Raw genomic sequence first — 15,898 nt, 5'->3', positions numbered from 1 at the left:
TCTGTTATCAGAAGAGTGTGGTTGGTTGGCAAGTGCTCTCTGTAGAGACTCTGTTGCCATGGACAATGTGTTGGTTTTGACAGTTTGGATAGTTTTGGTGTAATTATATCTTCATGCTGTAATTTTTCAATAATTCTACGTTCGAGATTTCTCCAAAGAATTGATTCAGAGGATGCAGTGCCACAGTGAACCTGCAGGTGGCACTATCACACACCGCCTCCTGATGGTTCCTGGAGGTACTGCAGATCCCCACAAATTCTAATAAACATCCGGAATGATCTGGAACACGCTGCCTGAAAGGGTGGGTGGAAGCAAATTCAATTGCATCCTTCATCTTTGAGTGAGAGGGGCACTGGGAGAAGATTGGTGTATGGGGACGGCGGGGGGGTGCTACAGTGGGAGGGTTTCAGTTGTCTGTGATAACAACTGTGGGTCTCATTCTCCCTGATTACACTCTTAGAGACTGCTTTGGCACCGTTCACGCCTACCAGGGTGCTAGACAAATGCATTTTGCTGTTGTTGAGGGGGGTTAATTGGATAGCTCTTTCAAAGACATAATGGACAAGACGCACTTTAATTATTAATGATTCTACTTAATAATTCCAGTTCAGTATCTTCCTGTCTCACAGTCAGAGTGGTCTGTGTAGAATCCAGTAAATTACGATAAAATAACCAGGTGCTGAATGATAAGGGACTGAGAGAGGCTGCCATGAGGTTGACCGGAATATAATACTGCAAATCCAGGGAGATAATGGTGTACTGATAATGTTACTGGGCCAGAAACCCAGACTAATATTCTTGGGTTCAAATCCCACCATAGCCATACTCTCCCATTACAAAGCTCTTGGTTTATCTGAGGCAAGATGACTCTCAGCAGAACCCTTCACAGTGACCTCAGTCAGTATAAGAATTGAACATCACTCTGCATTACAAAGCAACCAATCCCACTGATACCACACTGCAGGTAGTGAAAGGTAAATTTTAGTAAATAGCTAACTTATTGGCAATCACTTTACTACAGATCATTCTGCTGTAACACGTGTTTTGTTAATGCAAATTCATTATAACACGATTGACAAATTGGGGACACTGTTTCTGAAGCATGAACTTTTAAAGCATGTATCGATTATAACGCAATTCCGGCCCCATTAGTTTCAATGCTGCTGTTATTACACACTTTTCTTATAACACAGGATTGCACAAGAACTACCACATCATAGCTGTGATTTGTTTCTCACTCATGAGAAGTGGGCATCGCCGGCTGGGCCAGCATTTATTTCCCGTCCGTAGTTGCCCCCTTGAGGTGGTGGTGAGCTGCCTTCCTGAATCACTGCAGTCTGTGCTGTAGGAACACCCAAAGTGGCCCTAGAGAGGGAATTCCAAGATTGGGACCTAGTGACTATCATAGAATTGTTGTAAAAACCCATCTGGTTCACTGATACCCCCCAGGGAAGGAAATCTACCATCCTTACCCCAGGTTTCTGAGTGCGCTGAAACATACTTATACACCTTTATAATTGTTATAATTGTCTTCCAAGCTTAGCTTCTGTGTTGGTTTACTTTGCTCTGAACCAACACCCAGGCTTAATCAATCAAACACAGTTAGCATAGACCAGTCACACACAATCAAACACAGAACAACCAAACCATAACATGGGAAGTTTTTTTTTGACAGAACGTGTGGTTGGGATTTGGAAAGCACTGAAGATACAAATTCAGCGGTTGACTCGAATACGGAATTGGATGAATGACAGAAAGGTGGGGGAGAAAAAACAGAGGGGTCTTTGAGGATAGGACAGGAGAAGGGATTAACTGGGTAGCTGCAGCTGAGAGTCAGTCTGGGCAGTCGGCCTGATTGGTCTCATCAGGTAAAAACAATGACTGCAGATACTGGAAACCAGAGTCTGGATTAGTGGTGCTGGAAGAGCACAGCAGTTCAGGCAGCATCCAAGGAGCTTTGAAATCAACGTTTCGGGCAAAAGCCCTTCATCAGGAATAAAGGCAGTGAGCCTGAAGCGTAGAGAGATAAGCTAGAGGAGGGTGGGGGTGGGGAGTAAGTAGCAGAGAGTACAATGGGTGAGTGGGGGAGGAGATGAAGGTGATAGGTCAAGGAGGAGAGGATGGAGTGGATAGGTGGAAAAGAAGATAGGCAGGTAGGACAAGTCCGGACAAGTCATGGGGACAGTTACTGAGCTGGAAGTTTGGAACTAGGGTGAGGTGGGGGAAGGGGAAAATGAGGAAACTGTTGAAGTCCATATTGATGCACTGTGGTTGAAGTGTTCCGAGGCGGAAGATGAGGCGTTCTTCCTCCAGGCGTCTGGTGGTGAGGGAGCAGCGGTGAAGGAGGCTCAGGACCTCCACGTCCTCGGCAGAGTGGGAGGGGGAGTTGAAATGTTGGGCCACGGGGCGGTGTGGTTGATTGGTGCGGGTGTCCCGGAGATGTTCCTTAAAGCGCTCTGCTAGGAGGCACCCAGTCTCCCCAATGTAGAGGAACCCGCATTGGGAGCAACGGATACAATAAATGAGATTAGTGGATGTGCAAGTAAAACTTTGATGGATGTGGAAGGTTACTTTAGGGCCTTGGATAGAGGTGAGGGAGGAGGTGTGGGCGCAGGTTTTACAGTTCCTGCGGTGGCAGGGGAAAGTGCCAGGATGGGAGGGTGGGTCATAGGGGGGTGTGGACCTGACCAGGTAATCACGGAGGGAACGGTCTTTGCGGAAGGCGGAAAAGGGGTGGGGAGGGAAATATATCCCTGGTGGTGGGGTCTGTTTTAGGTGGCGGAAATGTCAGCGGATGATTTGGTTTATGCGAAGGTTGGTAAGGTGGAAGGTGAGCACCAGGGGCGTTCTCTCCTTGTTACGGTTGGAGGGGTGGGGTCTGAGGGCGGAGGTGCGGGATGTAGACGAGATGTGTTGGAGGGCATCTTTAACCACGTGGGAAGGGAAATTACGGTCTCTAAAGAAAGAGGCCATCTGGTGTGTTCTGTGGTGGAACTGGTCCTCCTGGGAGCAGATCCGGCGGAGGCGGAAGAATTGGGAATACGGGATGGCATTTTGCAAGAGGTAGGGTGGGAAAATGTGTAATCCAGGTAGGTGTGGGAGGCGGTGGGTTTGTAAAAAATGTCAGTGTCAAGTCGGTCGTCATTACTGGAGATGGAGAGGTCCAGGAAGGGGAGGGAGGTGTCAGAGATGGTCCAGGTAAATTTAAGGTCAGGGTGGTATGTGTTGGTGAAGTTGATGAATTGCTCAACCTCTTCGCGGGAGCACGAGGTGGCGCCAATGCAGTCATCAATGTAGCGGAGGAAGAGGTGGGGAGTGGTGCCGGTGTAATTATGGAAGATCAACTGCTCTACGTAGCCAACAAAGAGACAGGCATAGCTTGGGCCCATACGTGTGCCCATGGCTACCCTTTTGGTCTGGAGGAAGAGGGAGGATTCAAATGAGAAATTGTTAAGGGTGAGGACCAGTTCAGCCAAACGAATGAGAGTGTCGGTGGAAGGGTACTCTCGTTGATTTTAACCCTACTGCGAATCCTCTTGCAAGGATGCCTGCCTTGAAGAAGTTTTCCTCCTCTCTCTACAAGAATCTCAGGGAGTCCCTCTCCCACTACAACTCACAGGTCATTTCCTCTGCCCTGAAGCTCTTCAACCATGTCGTGAAACAAACTCACTACCACAGCCACATTTGCTTCCTCAGTGCCAGCATCCGTAACCAACCCATCCCACACAGACTCCGGACCACCTTTAAACCAGCAGAGTTCAGACCCGAACAGGACAAACAGTACAGACTACAGATTCAGAAACACCAGCAACAGTTCTCCTTCAAGATCCTCCGCTCCACGCTTGCAGCAATGCGCAGGCACCTAACCTCTCTCCAGTCAGCCCTGCCTCAGCTGAGGGCCACACTCTCTCAGAATTGCAAAGGACCCACTCTGTACGACATCCTCAGGAGAATTCATACTCTCAACAAACAGTATTTCAACTCCATCTCAAACATCAAAAACTGTAAGTACAACAAACTTTTATTTACCCATCTCCATAACCAGCGCTCCTCAAACATTCCAGAAGACTTCCCCGGCCTCTGGAACTGTTTGGACGCCATTAGCCATGCGGCTGATGCAGCTGCCACCTCCACGCTAATTGATGATGTTACTTCCGCCCCCATCATGGCCACTCCCACATACACTTCCACCCCTCACAATTCCTCATGCATCACACGTGGCATCACACGTGACATCACTTCTGCCCTTCACATCATCGTTGATGTCACACGCTCAGTGACTTCCACCACCCCCACTGCCGTGGTCACCACCACTTCCGCCCCCACCAGCGCCACTCACCTGCATTCTGCTGACATGCCCCCCACAGACCCCACTGTCACTATCCCCACCCCCCAGAACCCCGAGGGGAACACTACCCCTGCTCATGGCTCCACCCCCATTCCACCCACCATCACACCCACTCCAGTTACAGGTTCCGCCCCCACTCCCAGCTCCACACCCACACCAGATCCCAGCTCCCAGCCCTGCCGAGTTTTCACCATCCCCCCAGACCTCCCCCTCACTGAGGACAAACGATCAGTCCTCAGCAAAGGACTCACCTTCATCCCCCTCCGTCCACGCATCAATGAATTTAATACACGCCGTGACATCGAACAATTCTTCCGTCGCCTCCGCCTCCGAGCTTACTTTCACAATCAGGACTCCCGCCCACCTTCCGAGGACCCCTTCGCCTACATCCAACACACTGCATCCACCTGGACACCCCGCACTGGCCTATTGCCTGCCCTTGACCTCTTCATTTCCAACTGCCACCAGGACATTAACCGCCTCAACCTGTCTACCTCCCTCCCCCACTCCAACCTCTCACCCTCACAATGCGCAGCCCTCCAATCCCTCTGCTCCAATCCCAACCTCACCAATCAAGCCAGCAGATAAAGGGGGCGCAGTGGTAGTCTGGCGCACTGACCTCTACACAGCTGAAGCCAAACGTCAACTCGAGGACACCTCTTCCTACTGCCCCCTCGACCATGACCCCACCCCCCATCACCAAACCATCATCTCCCAGACCATACAGAACCTCATCACCTCAGGAGATCTCCCACCCACAGCTTCCAACCTCAGTCCGGGAACCCCGCACTGCCCAGTTCTACCTCCTTCCCCAGATCCACAGGCCAGACCACCCTGGTCGACCCATTGTCTCAGTATGCTCCTGCCCCACTGAACTCATCTCTACCTACCTCGACACTGTCCTATCCCCCTAGTCCAGGAACTCCCCACATACGTTCGAGACACCACCCATGCCTTCCACCTCCTCCAAGACTTCCGTTTCTCTGGCCCCCAATGCCTGATCTTCACCATGGATATCCAATCCCTCTACACCTCCATCCGCCATGACCAGGGCCTCCAAGCCCTCCGTTTTTTCCTCTCCAAACGTCCCCAACAGTACCCTTCCACCGACACTCTCATTCGTTTGGCCGAACTGGTCCTCACCCTTAACAATTTCTCCTTTGAATCCTCCCACTTCCTCCAGACCAAAGGGGTAGCCATGGGCACACGTATGGGCCCCAGCTATGCCGGTCTCTTTGTTGGCTACGCAGAGCAGTCGATCTTCCATAATTCATCAACTTCACCAACACATACCACCCTAACCTTAAATTTACCTGGACCTCTCCATCTCCAGTAATGACGACCGACTTGACACTGACATTTTTTACAAACCCACCGACTTCCATAGCTACCTGGATTACACCTCTTCCCACCCTATCTCTTGCAAAAATGCCATCCCGTATTCCCAATTCCTCCGCCTCCGCCGGATCTGCTCCCAGGAGGACCAGTTCCACCACAGAACACACCAGGTGGCCTCCTTCTTTAGAGACCGCAATTTCCCTTCCCACGTGGTTAAAGATGCCCTCCAACACATCTCGTCTACATCCCACCCCTCCAACCGTAACAAGGACAGAACGCCCCTGGTGCTCACCTTCCACCTTACCAACCTTCGCATAAACCAAATCATCCGCTGACATTTCCGCCACCTAAAACAGACCCCACCACCAGGGATATATTTCCCTCCCCACCCCTTTCCACCTTCCGCAAAGACCGTTCCCTCCGTGACTACCTGGTCAGGTCCACGCCCCCCTACAACCCACCCTCCCATTCTGGCACTTTCCCCTGCCACTGCAGAAACTGTAAAACCTGCACCCACACCTCCTCCCTCACCTCTATCCAAGGCACTAAAGGAGCCTTCCACATCCACTAATATCATTTATTGTATCCGTTGCTCCCGATGCAGTCTCCTCTACATTGGGGAGACTGGGTGCCTCCTAGCAGAGCGCTTTAGGGAACATCTCCGGGACACCCGCACCAATTAACCAAACTGCCCCGTGGCCCAACATTTCAACTCCCCCTCCCACTCTGCCGAGGACATGGAGGTCCTGGGCCTCCTTCACCGCCGCTCCCTCACCACCAGACGCCTGGAGGAAGAACGCCTCATCTTCCGCCTCAGAACACTTCAACCCCAGGGCATCAATGTGGACTTCAACAGTTTCCTCATTTCCCCTTCCCCCACCTCACCCTAGTTCCAAACTTCCAGCTCAGCACTGTCCCCATGACTTGTCCGGACTTGTCCGACCTGCCTATGTCCTTTTCCACCTATCCACTCCACCCTCTCCTCCCTGACCTATCACCTTCATCTCCTCCCCTACTCACCCATTGTATTCTATGCTACTTTCTCCCCACCCTCACCCTCCTCTAGCTTATCTCTCCACGCTTCAGGCTCACTGCCTTTATTCCTGATGAAGGGCTTTTGCCAGAAACATTGATTTCGAAGCTGATTGGTCTCATGTATGGTTGGATGAGGATGAGAAGAACAATCCCCAGTATAGGGTGGGTAACTTACCCTGCCCAGTTGGGATTTGAACTGTTGTCTCAGTTGCTGTCTCTGTGCATTGCTTCTCTGGGTAAGTATGTTGATGATTGTTTCCTCATCAGTGCCTGAAGCAAAAGACCAGATGGACCACGTTTAGACATCATTCCACAATCCCAGCCAAAAGATCCATTAACAGAGTATTTCTCCAAACACAGGAACTGGAGAGATGGTTAAGTCTGCACTGTGACTGCAGCTAAATCTTTTCATTTTATAAACTCGGCTGTGACTCAAACCCACACTGTTTAGGGTCAACAACAGTTCAGTTTATGGTGCTGTAGGTAATGTCCCTGTCTGAGCCAGAAGTTCTGGGTTCCAATCCTACCCCAGGACTTAACCTTCCGGGAAACTGTGTGCGCAATGCAACCAAACAGGTTAAATATCAAATCCTTCCAAAGGCAAGTGGTGAGAATGGGAGAGATTTCTGGTCAGTCACATAATGGAATGAAATTGGAGTCTCCACCAGCACTATCTATAGCCGTTGGCTATGACGACAGTGTGCACAAAGTTCAAATTACTTCAGGAACTTGGATCGTCATGTGACATGCTGCCACTGCATTTCAATAGCCGCCACTCTCACCTCAGAACCATGGAGACTGTGGATTCGAGTCCCACTGCATAGAGATGAACAGAATCCATTGCACTACTGAAGGAGTGCAACAATGTCTGTCTCTCGGGTGCAATGATAAATCAAGATCCCAAGCGCCCTCTCAGGCACATCAAGGAGTTCTGATGGTCTCTGCTTCGATGAAGAGGATATCCCCCTCTGCTGCCCACATTTATCCCTCAAATCAGCATCACTAAAGCAGATCCTTTCAACTTGCCTCTGCTGTTGGTGGGAATTTGGGATTGCCTGGGATTGTGGGGACCAAGGTGAGAAAGTGGGGTTGAAGTGCAAGATCGGTCATGACCTTGTCGAATGGCAGGGTAGGCTCAAAGAGCTGAGTGGCCTACTCCTTACAAGGATGTGACCGGTGCTATATAAATGAATATCCTCTAGCCATGATTTCCAGGTCACCCTGAGGTAACGTTCAGATCCACGAAGTGACTGGACTGGCTTTCACAATGTCTGATCGAACTCTCAGTGGCTGAACTGGACTTTGACAGGCGAGTGTCTCATCCACTTGGCTCCCAGCTTAGGGCCCACGCACTCAGGCAGACGCCATTGTGGAGATTAAGGAACTATTATGGAGACACGGAGAGAACAGGGCTGAAGGGATTGGGGGTTCATCTTCATTGTGTGTTTAGGGGATGTAGGTGTCACTGGCAAGACCTCACGGCCAACCTCAAGGCTATTGTTCATTCCATTAAGTTTCAGGCTGGCAAAGAAATATGCAAGGGAGTGGGACGGGATCATGAGGGATTTTAAATTCACTGATTTATGTGGCCATTGCTAGTATTCATCACCCCTTTCACATTACCCCGAGTCATAGAATCCCTACAGTGTGGAAGCAGGCCATTCAGCCCATTGAGTCCACACTGACCCTCCAAAGAGCATCCCAGCCCCCACGTCCTATCCCTGTAACCCTGCATTTCCCATGGCTAACTCACCTAGCCTACATATCCCTAAACACTATGGGCAACTTAGCACAGCCAATCTCTCCTGACCCGCACATCTTTGGACGCCAGAAACCGGAGCACCCAGAGGAAACCCATGCAGACACAGGGAAAATGTGCAAACTCCACGCACACAGGAGTTGCCTGAGGCTGGAATTGAATGTGGGTCCCTGGCGTTGTGAGGCAGCAGTGTTAACCACTGAGCCACCGTGTCACCCAAATGTTTTGATGCAAATGGAATGATTTACTGAGCTCCTAGAGAGCAGTGAAGAATCAATTTTCTCATTGTGGGACCTGACTCACCTATCAACTAGACCTGGTAAAACAGGAAATAGGAGCAGGATGAGGCTATTCAGCCCTTTGTTCCAACATTCAACAAAATCAAGGCTCATTTCCTATTTTAACTCCACTTTCTCACTCTATCCTAAACCCCTATAATTGCTTAAGGGTCCGAAAATCTATCGAGCAGTGCTTGTTATACTCAACTGCTGAGCATACAAAGGGGTTAGGGGTGGGTTCGGAAATCATGAACAAATTCCTTGAGTGGGGACATTTCTCTTCATCGCAGTCCCAAAATGGCCGACCCCCTTGTCCTAATCACATGACCCTCTTGATTGTTCCAGGGTGAATCGATGCCATTGACCTGGGGAAATCAGCCTCTCATTCTCTAATCTGTGAGAATTTTATCTGTTTCAATGACACCAGACTTTGCTGACCCAGGCTCCACACAAAATGGGCTTGTTTCATCTCCAAAAGGGCCAAACCAGTTGGCCTTTATTTTTTTACAACAATCTAAAGCCTTACTTTTATCATGTGTCATGGCTACTTCTAAAAGGATGTGCAAATGAGGCAAGGATGAGGTGATTAAAAGAAAGACTTTTTTTTACTCAGCTAATAGTTCGGGCGTAGAACGGACTGACTGGAATTGTGGTGAGGGCAGGTTCAATTGAGGCATTGGAGAGGGGCACTGAATGGTTATTTGGATAGAAATGGCATGCAGGGAGGAGGTAAGAGATTGGAACTGGGGAATAGAACTGGCACAGGCATGGTGGACCAAATGGCTCCTACTGCGCCATAGCAATTCTGTGATTCCAGTTCTATATTTCCAGATATTTTCCCCGATGGAATTCAAACTTCCAAAAGGGGGGATTTGAATAGTGAGACATCTGGATGGAAAGGTTCCATCCTGGATTCAGGAAGGGAAGGTTGTGTTTGACAAACCTACTAGAGTTCTTTGAGGATGTAACAAACACAGTGGATGGAGAGGAGCAGGTAGATGTTGTATACCTGGTTTTCCAGAAGGCATTCAATAAGGTGCCGCATAAAAGACTCATCCATAAAATAAGAATGTGTGAAGTTGCGGGGAATGTACTAGCATGGAGAGAGGACCGGTTAACCAATAGAAAGCAGAGAGTTGAAATAAATAGGTGTTTCTCTGGTTGGAGATCAGTGGTGAGTGGGGTGCCGCAGGGGTCAGTGTTGGACCCACAACTGTTCATGACATATATCAATGATTTGGAAGAGGAGACTGGGTGTAACATATCCAAGTTTGCTGATGACACTAAATTGAGTGGAAAGGCAAACTGTGCAGAGGATGTAGAGAGCCTACCTAATCAGGAAGGCAAACAGAATATTGGCTTTCATTGCTAGAGGGATTGAATTTAAGTGAAGGGAGGTTCTGCTGCAATTGTACAAGGTGTTGGTGAGGCCACACCTGGAGTGTTGTGAGCAGTCCTGGTCTCCTCACTTGAGGAAGGATACACTGGCTTTGGAGGGAATGCAGAGGAGGTTCATCAGGTTGATCCTGAGGTGAGAGGGTTACCCTATGGGGAGAAGTTGAGCCGCCTGGGACTGTACTCACTAGAATTTAGAAGGATGAGAGGGGATCTTACAGAAACATAGAGAATTATGAAAGGAATAGATAAGATAGAGACAGGCAAGTTGTTTCTGCTGTTGGGTGAAACTAGGACCAGGGGCAGTAGATTTAGGACAGAGATGAGGAGGAACTGCTTTTCCCAGAGAGTAGTAAATCTATGGAATTCTCTGCCCAAGGTGGCAGCTTCATTCAATATATTCAGGACACAGTTGTATGGGTTTTGCATGGTCGGGGAATTAAAGGTTATGGGGATCATGCAGGTGGAGCTGAAATGATGCATAGACCAGCCATGATCTTAATGAATGGCAGAGGAGCCTCGCCGGGCCGAATGGCCTACCCCTGCTTCTATTACAATGAAACTATGACCGTGCGATCTCAGGATGATTAGTCTAGTAAGTTTGCCCGTGTTACTGCACTTGTCGAGGTCAGAGGTCACATGATACCAGGTTACAGTCCAACTGCAGCGCTCCGAAAGCTTGTGATTTCAAATTAACCTGTCGGACTATAACCTGGTGTCATGTGACTTCCGATTTTCTCACCCTCCCTCTCTCTCACACACATATGCACTAACCTTAATTGAGGGAGGGGTACCACTAGGATAGATAAAAATGTTTAGACTGTTGGGTAACTTCACACTTTGACTTTAAGCCCACCAGTTTTGGGAGCAGATAGTGACCGAAGCTTTGAAATTATATTCTTGAGGACTAATGTAGAGACTGAGCAATTGGCAGGAGCATGGAGCCTGGCCTGTAATGAGCAGTTCAGCATCAGTGTGTTTGCATCAAAGAGTTACCCAGAGTCTGGTAAGGGATATATTACACATAAGGAACAGACACAAATGTACAACATCCCACAAGAATACTTTCTCAATGTAATACAATGTGGAGATGCTGGTGTTGGACTGGGGTGGACAAAGTTAGAAGTCACACTTTACCAGGTTATAGTCCAACAGCAGTGCTCTGAGAGCTTGTGATTTCAAATAAACCTGTCGGACTGTAACCTGGTATCATGTGACTTCTGATCCTGCCCACCTCAATCCGGCACTGGTACCTCCATATCACCCACTCGTCGAATCAGAGCAGGCTCTGGGGTGGGGGGGGGGGGTGGGGTTGTGGGGGTTCTGCCTCAAATTGCCTGATCCTGTTCCAGAATGTTCTCTGAATCACCACTGACCGAATCCCTTCATGGCTTTGCGGAGTGCCTTGGCGTCCACTTCTGGCTTGAAATCAGGAGCTGGTCTCACCGTCCCTCTGAGCTGTTTGGGAAGGAAAGGGAGACCACGTTAATGAGGGAGAGCGGAGTGGGGAATGGGGTGGGGGAGGTGGGGAAGGCGTGGAGGAGGGAGGAAACAGCAAAGGTCTCACCAATGGAAAACAGACCTTCCATCCCTCCACTCCCAACTCCCAGTGCAGTGGATCTCATTGGAAGATGTCACTTTTTGACACAGAGGGTGGTTGGGATTCGGAATATACCATCTGAGAAGACTGTCAAACAGAGAAAAGGGAGAACGAAACACACAGGGAGCGCTGGAGAAACTCAGCAGGTCTGGCAGCATCCAGGCAGAGAGAAACAAAGTTAATGTTTCCGACTATAGGACCTCTCTTTGGAGAAGATCAGAACATCTCTCCACAGATGCTGCCAGAGCCAGTGAGTTTCTCCAGCACTTTGTGTTTCTATTTTTTTGAGATTTACAACATTTGTACTTGTTTCCTTTTAAAAGATTTGCTAAGCTGTTTCCTCTTTTTTTTTGGTTGCCCTCAGAGGCGCAGGCTGTTTCAGGACCACTTCAAGTAGTCATCCTTCAGCAACAACCCAAAATAGTGTTAGTGGGCTATTCAGCTGCAGTGGCCATCACGATCGGAATCCTCCTAGTCCATTTCATTGGTTAATAGCTGGGGATCACCCTGCCAGCTCCACTAACCCACTCCGCTTTGCTTGCTGGGCTGTGGGGAGACTGAGCCAGAGAGTGGCTGACTCCAGCTAAAGTTCCTCATGGAAGCAAGGACTCATACCAGTTACTCAGCACAACCACTATGGGCACCAGGACCCCATGGCAAACACAGTAAGACACAACAGGGCACCATGATCTTGTACAGAACCCAGTAAAATACATTTGGGCAATAGGACCTTGTAGAGATCCCAAGTGACATACAACAGGGCACTAGGACCCTGTACAGATTTTCCAATAACGCAAAACACAGAACTAGGAGCCTGTACCAATTCCCAGTATCAAAACACTGGGCACTAAGTCCCTGTAGAGATCTCTCCCAGAAATAAAACACTGGGCTCTAGGACCCCGTAGAGATCTCTCCCAGAAATAAAACACTGGTCACTAGGACCCTGTAGAGATCTCCCCCCCCAGAAACAAAACACTGGGCACTAGGACCCTGTAGAGATCTCCCCCCAGAAACAAAACACTGGGCACGAGGACCCTGTAGAGATCTCCCCCCCCCCCAGAAGCAAAACATCAGGCACTAGGACCCTGTAGAGATTGTCCTAGTAACAAAGCACAGGGCACTAGGACCCTAGCGAGATTCCCTAGTAACAAATAGAGAACATTGGTGTTGTACAAGGAAATGGTTCTTAAAGGGTTAATGTTGGAGACCGCAGTAAACTCCACCCAATCTGATAATAGCAGAGAGACTTGGGTGGGAAAACGCAGAACAGTTTTGGATTTTAACATAAAACAAAAAACTGCGGATGCTGGGAATCTGAAACAAACACAGGGAGAGAGCTGGAGAAACTCAACAGGTCTGGCAGCATCTGTGGGGAGAGAACAGTCTGATGACCCTGAGTTCTGAGCAAGGGTCACTGGACCAGAATCATTTCTCCACACACAGTCCTGCTGAGTTTCAGCTCTGGGGGTTGTCCAGTAGAGACCCAAGCTTCTCCCTCATCAACCTGCTCAGGCATGTTATTACACTCCTCAGGAGCAGGTGGGGGCAGGATCCAGGGCTCCTGGCTCAGAGATAGTGGCTCTACCACTGCACCACAACAGCTGCAAAGTGGAGAGCTTTATCCCAAGTCCCCTCATATTCTGAGTAACAATATCTCTAATTTATTAGTGTAACCGATTTGTGAGTACTGACACCAAATAAGCTTCATCACTCATCACTAAGATTCAGTTGGTTTCAGCAGATGTCTTTAACCACAAACTGATACTGAAACTCGTACAAACAGCTGGGTCCCGGTGTCTAAACAGTAACACACAAAATTTCTACCTTACAGGAGAGACGAGAATGTTCTGAAGTGAATAGCAGGTTAGTGCAAATTCATTAATCAGAGAAGGGGTAAAACAGCAGAAAAGTCCTGGGTTAGAGGCAGAGTGTGTGTTAGGAATCATTAGATGCTGGTGAGAAGTTACTCCCAGTATATTGATACTTACATTTCAATCTCTGGGGGAAACCAGCAGAGCACAGCCGTGTTAGTGGGACAGCGGGAGGCAAGAGCAGTTCAATTTCTTCACTTAAAGAGACAGTACTACAGTGTCCACTGGTGGTTTTACAGATTTCAGGTGCATAAATACTGGGCCGAATGGCCTCCCATTAGGTATTACAATTCTACCACTTCATCAATATAAAATCATAGAATCCCTACAGTGTGGAAACAGGCCAATTGGCCCTAGAAGTCCATACTGACCCACCGAAGAGTAACCCACCCAGACCCATTCCCCTATCCTGTTACTCTACATTTACCCCTGACTAACGCACCTAGCGTACACATCCCTGAACACTATGGGTAATTTAGCATGGCCAATTCACCCTAACCTGCACATCTTGTGGATTGTGGGAGGAAACCCACGCAGACATGGGGAGAATGTGCAAACTCCACACAGACAGTGGCCCGAGGTTGGAATCGAACCCAGGCCTCTGGTGCTGTGAGGCAGCAGTGCCAACCACTGAGCTATTGAGAAAAGTTTTGCACAAGCAGCACTCACTATCCTCACAACCTTTGATCAGTAACTTGCATCAACACAGAAAGAGCCTACATTAACCCCTGAGAATGGGAAGGCCATATGTAAACAATTGGCTGTGACAATGTCGTTGTGGGCTGTGCCCAGTAGGGGGTGCCTTTGCAGTGAATCTCTGAGTTCCTCCTGACTCCCTGCACCACCTTGTCAGAGACACGTACTACTGACTGTGGGCAACTGACAGTGTGCACTTTCCAACATGTAAAACCAAAACCAGGTCTTCATTAATCGATGTAAATTGATACACAAATCAGAATTTAAATTCAAATTCTTTAGTAAAAGACTGCTTTAAAATCATTTTTACAGATTGGGGCAAGGCTGGATTTCTGACATAACAGGCTCATGATTTTTTTGCATTGACTCACACGATGTGGGCATCACCGACTTGTCCAGCATTAATTGTCCATCCCTAAATGCAGTAATGCTGTGGGTCTGGAATCACACACAGACCAGGTAAAAGGACAGCAGTTGCCTCCCCTGAAGGACATTAGAGATGGGTTCCCCCCCCTCCCCACAACAATTGGCAATGATTTCAAGGTCAGCGTTAGACCTTAATTTAAGATTCTTTATCAAATTCAAATCTTACCATCTGCCTTGGTGAGAATTTGAACCCAGGTCTCCTCAGGACATGACCTGGACTTCTGGATTAATAGTGGAACAATAATACCATTGCGCCATCTCCTCCCTCTTAGTCAATCTTTACATGACTCTGTGTAGACATCCAACGGCCCTCAAAGACATCAAACTAGGAATCCTATCGAGAATGTGCTTGAGCTGGTACACCTGTCAGTCTGATACATGGTGTTCAGCATTCATCAGGGAACTGTGTTAGTATTTACTGACTGACGGGCATCCTCGGGCTGAGAGGGGTGCTACAGGAATGCAAGATCTTTGTTTCCAGGTCAATTTGCTACACCTCCCAATACCGAACCTGATGGGCATCAGGAGCCATTCCAGTTCTGGGTCTGATCTCAAACTGAAGCTCCCTGAAAATCTTTCGGAGCCCTCGACCAGTGGGTACTGTCTCTTTAAGATCCGCGGTGCGGGTTTCATACAGACAAACCAAACGCAAGCTTGCAACCAGCAGGAGGTGTGGGGAGTGGAAGCAGGTGGAGCTGAGGGAGCTGGGCTGGCCAGTGAGAGGTGTAGAGATGGGAGAGGGGCTGAAGCTAATCGTCTAAACCAAACCTCGATCCGTCTGGCGGCACTGACTTCCCAAATCTGATAGGCGACCTGTGCAGCCTCGGGGAAGAATTCACCTGCAGCACTGCAACATCAAGCAAACAGTACGTTGTGATAAGGCCCAGGAAAGGAACAGGGCTCTGAAGATAAACAAGGGAACACTTAGGAGGGGGCGTGTGTAGGGACTGATCCCAAAGTGAGTTTCCAACAACACGACTGCATCGTCTCCAAGGATTCCAGCTTTGTAACATCACCCTGTACCTGCTCGCCAACGCCTTGTCCCAGCCTCTGCTGACTCCAGACATGACTGTTCCATACTCTTCTGGGCAGCCAACTTCAAAACCCTAACCCCACCCCATCACCCATGGCCTGCCTGGATTTTAAGATGTA

At 48.9% G+C, this 15,898-nt stretch overlaps 1 protein-coding gene across 2 annotated transcripts in view; it reads right to left on the bottom strand.

Annotated features, from left to right (window-relative positions):
• Positions 1–15,898, bottom strand: part of anxa6 (annexin A6) — a 105,994-nt gene that overhangs the window by 34,803 nt on the left and 55,293 nt on the right. For both annotated transcript variants that reach the window (XM_072590293.1, XM_072590295.1), the window contains exons 14-16: positions 15,515–15,593; positions 11,530–11,611; positions 6,897–6,991 (exon numbers count right to left, since the gene is read on the bottom strand). In XM_072590293.1, coding sequence (XP_072446394.1) covers positions 6,897–6,991; positions 11,530–11,611; positions 15,515–15,593 — 256 coding nt within the window. The remainder of the gene's footprint in view (positions 1–6,896; positions 6,992–11,529; positions 11,612–15,514; positions 15,594–15,898) is intronic.

The sequence above is a fragment of the Chiloscyllium punctatum genome, chromosome 20, assembly GCF_047496795.1.
Source record: "Chiloscyllium punctatum isolate Juve2018m chromosome 20, sChiPun1.3, whole genome shotgun sequence".
NCBI classification, from domain to species: Eukaryota; Metazoa; Chordata; class Chondrichthyes; order Orectolobiformes; family Hemiscylliidae; genus Chiloscyllium; species Chiloscyllium punctatum.
This window is presented reverse-complemented; position numbering and strand designations above follow the sequence as displayed.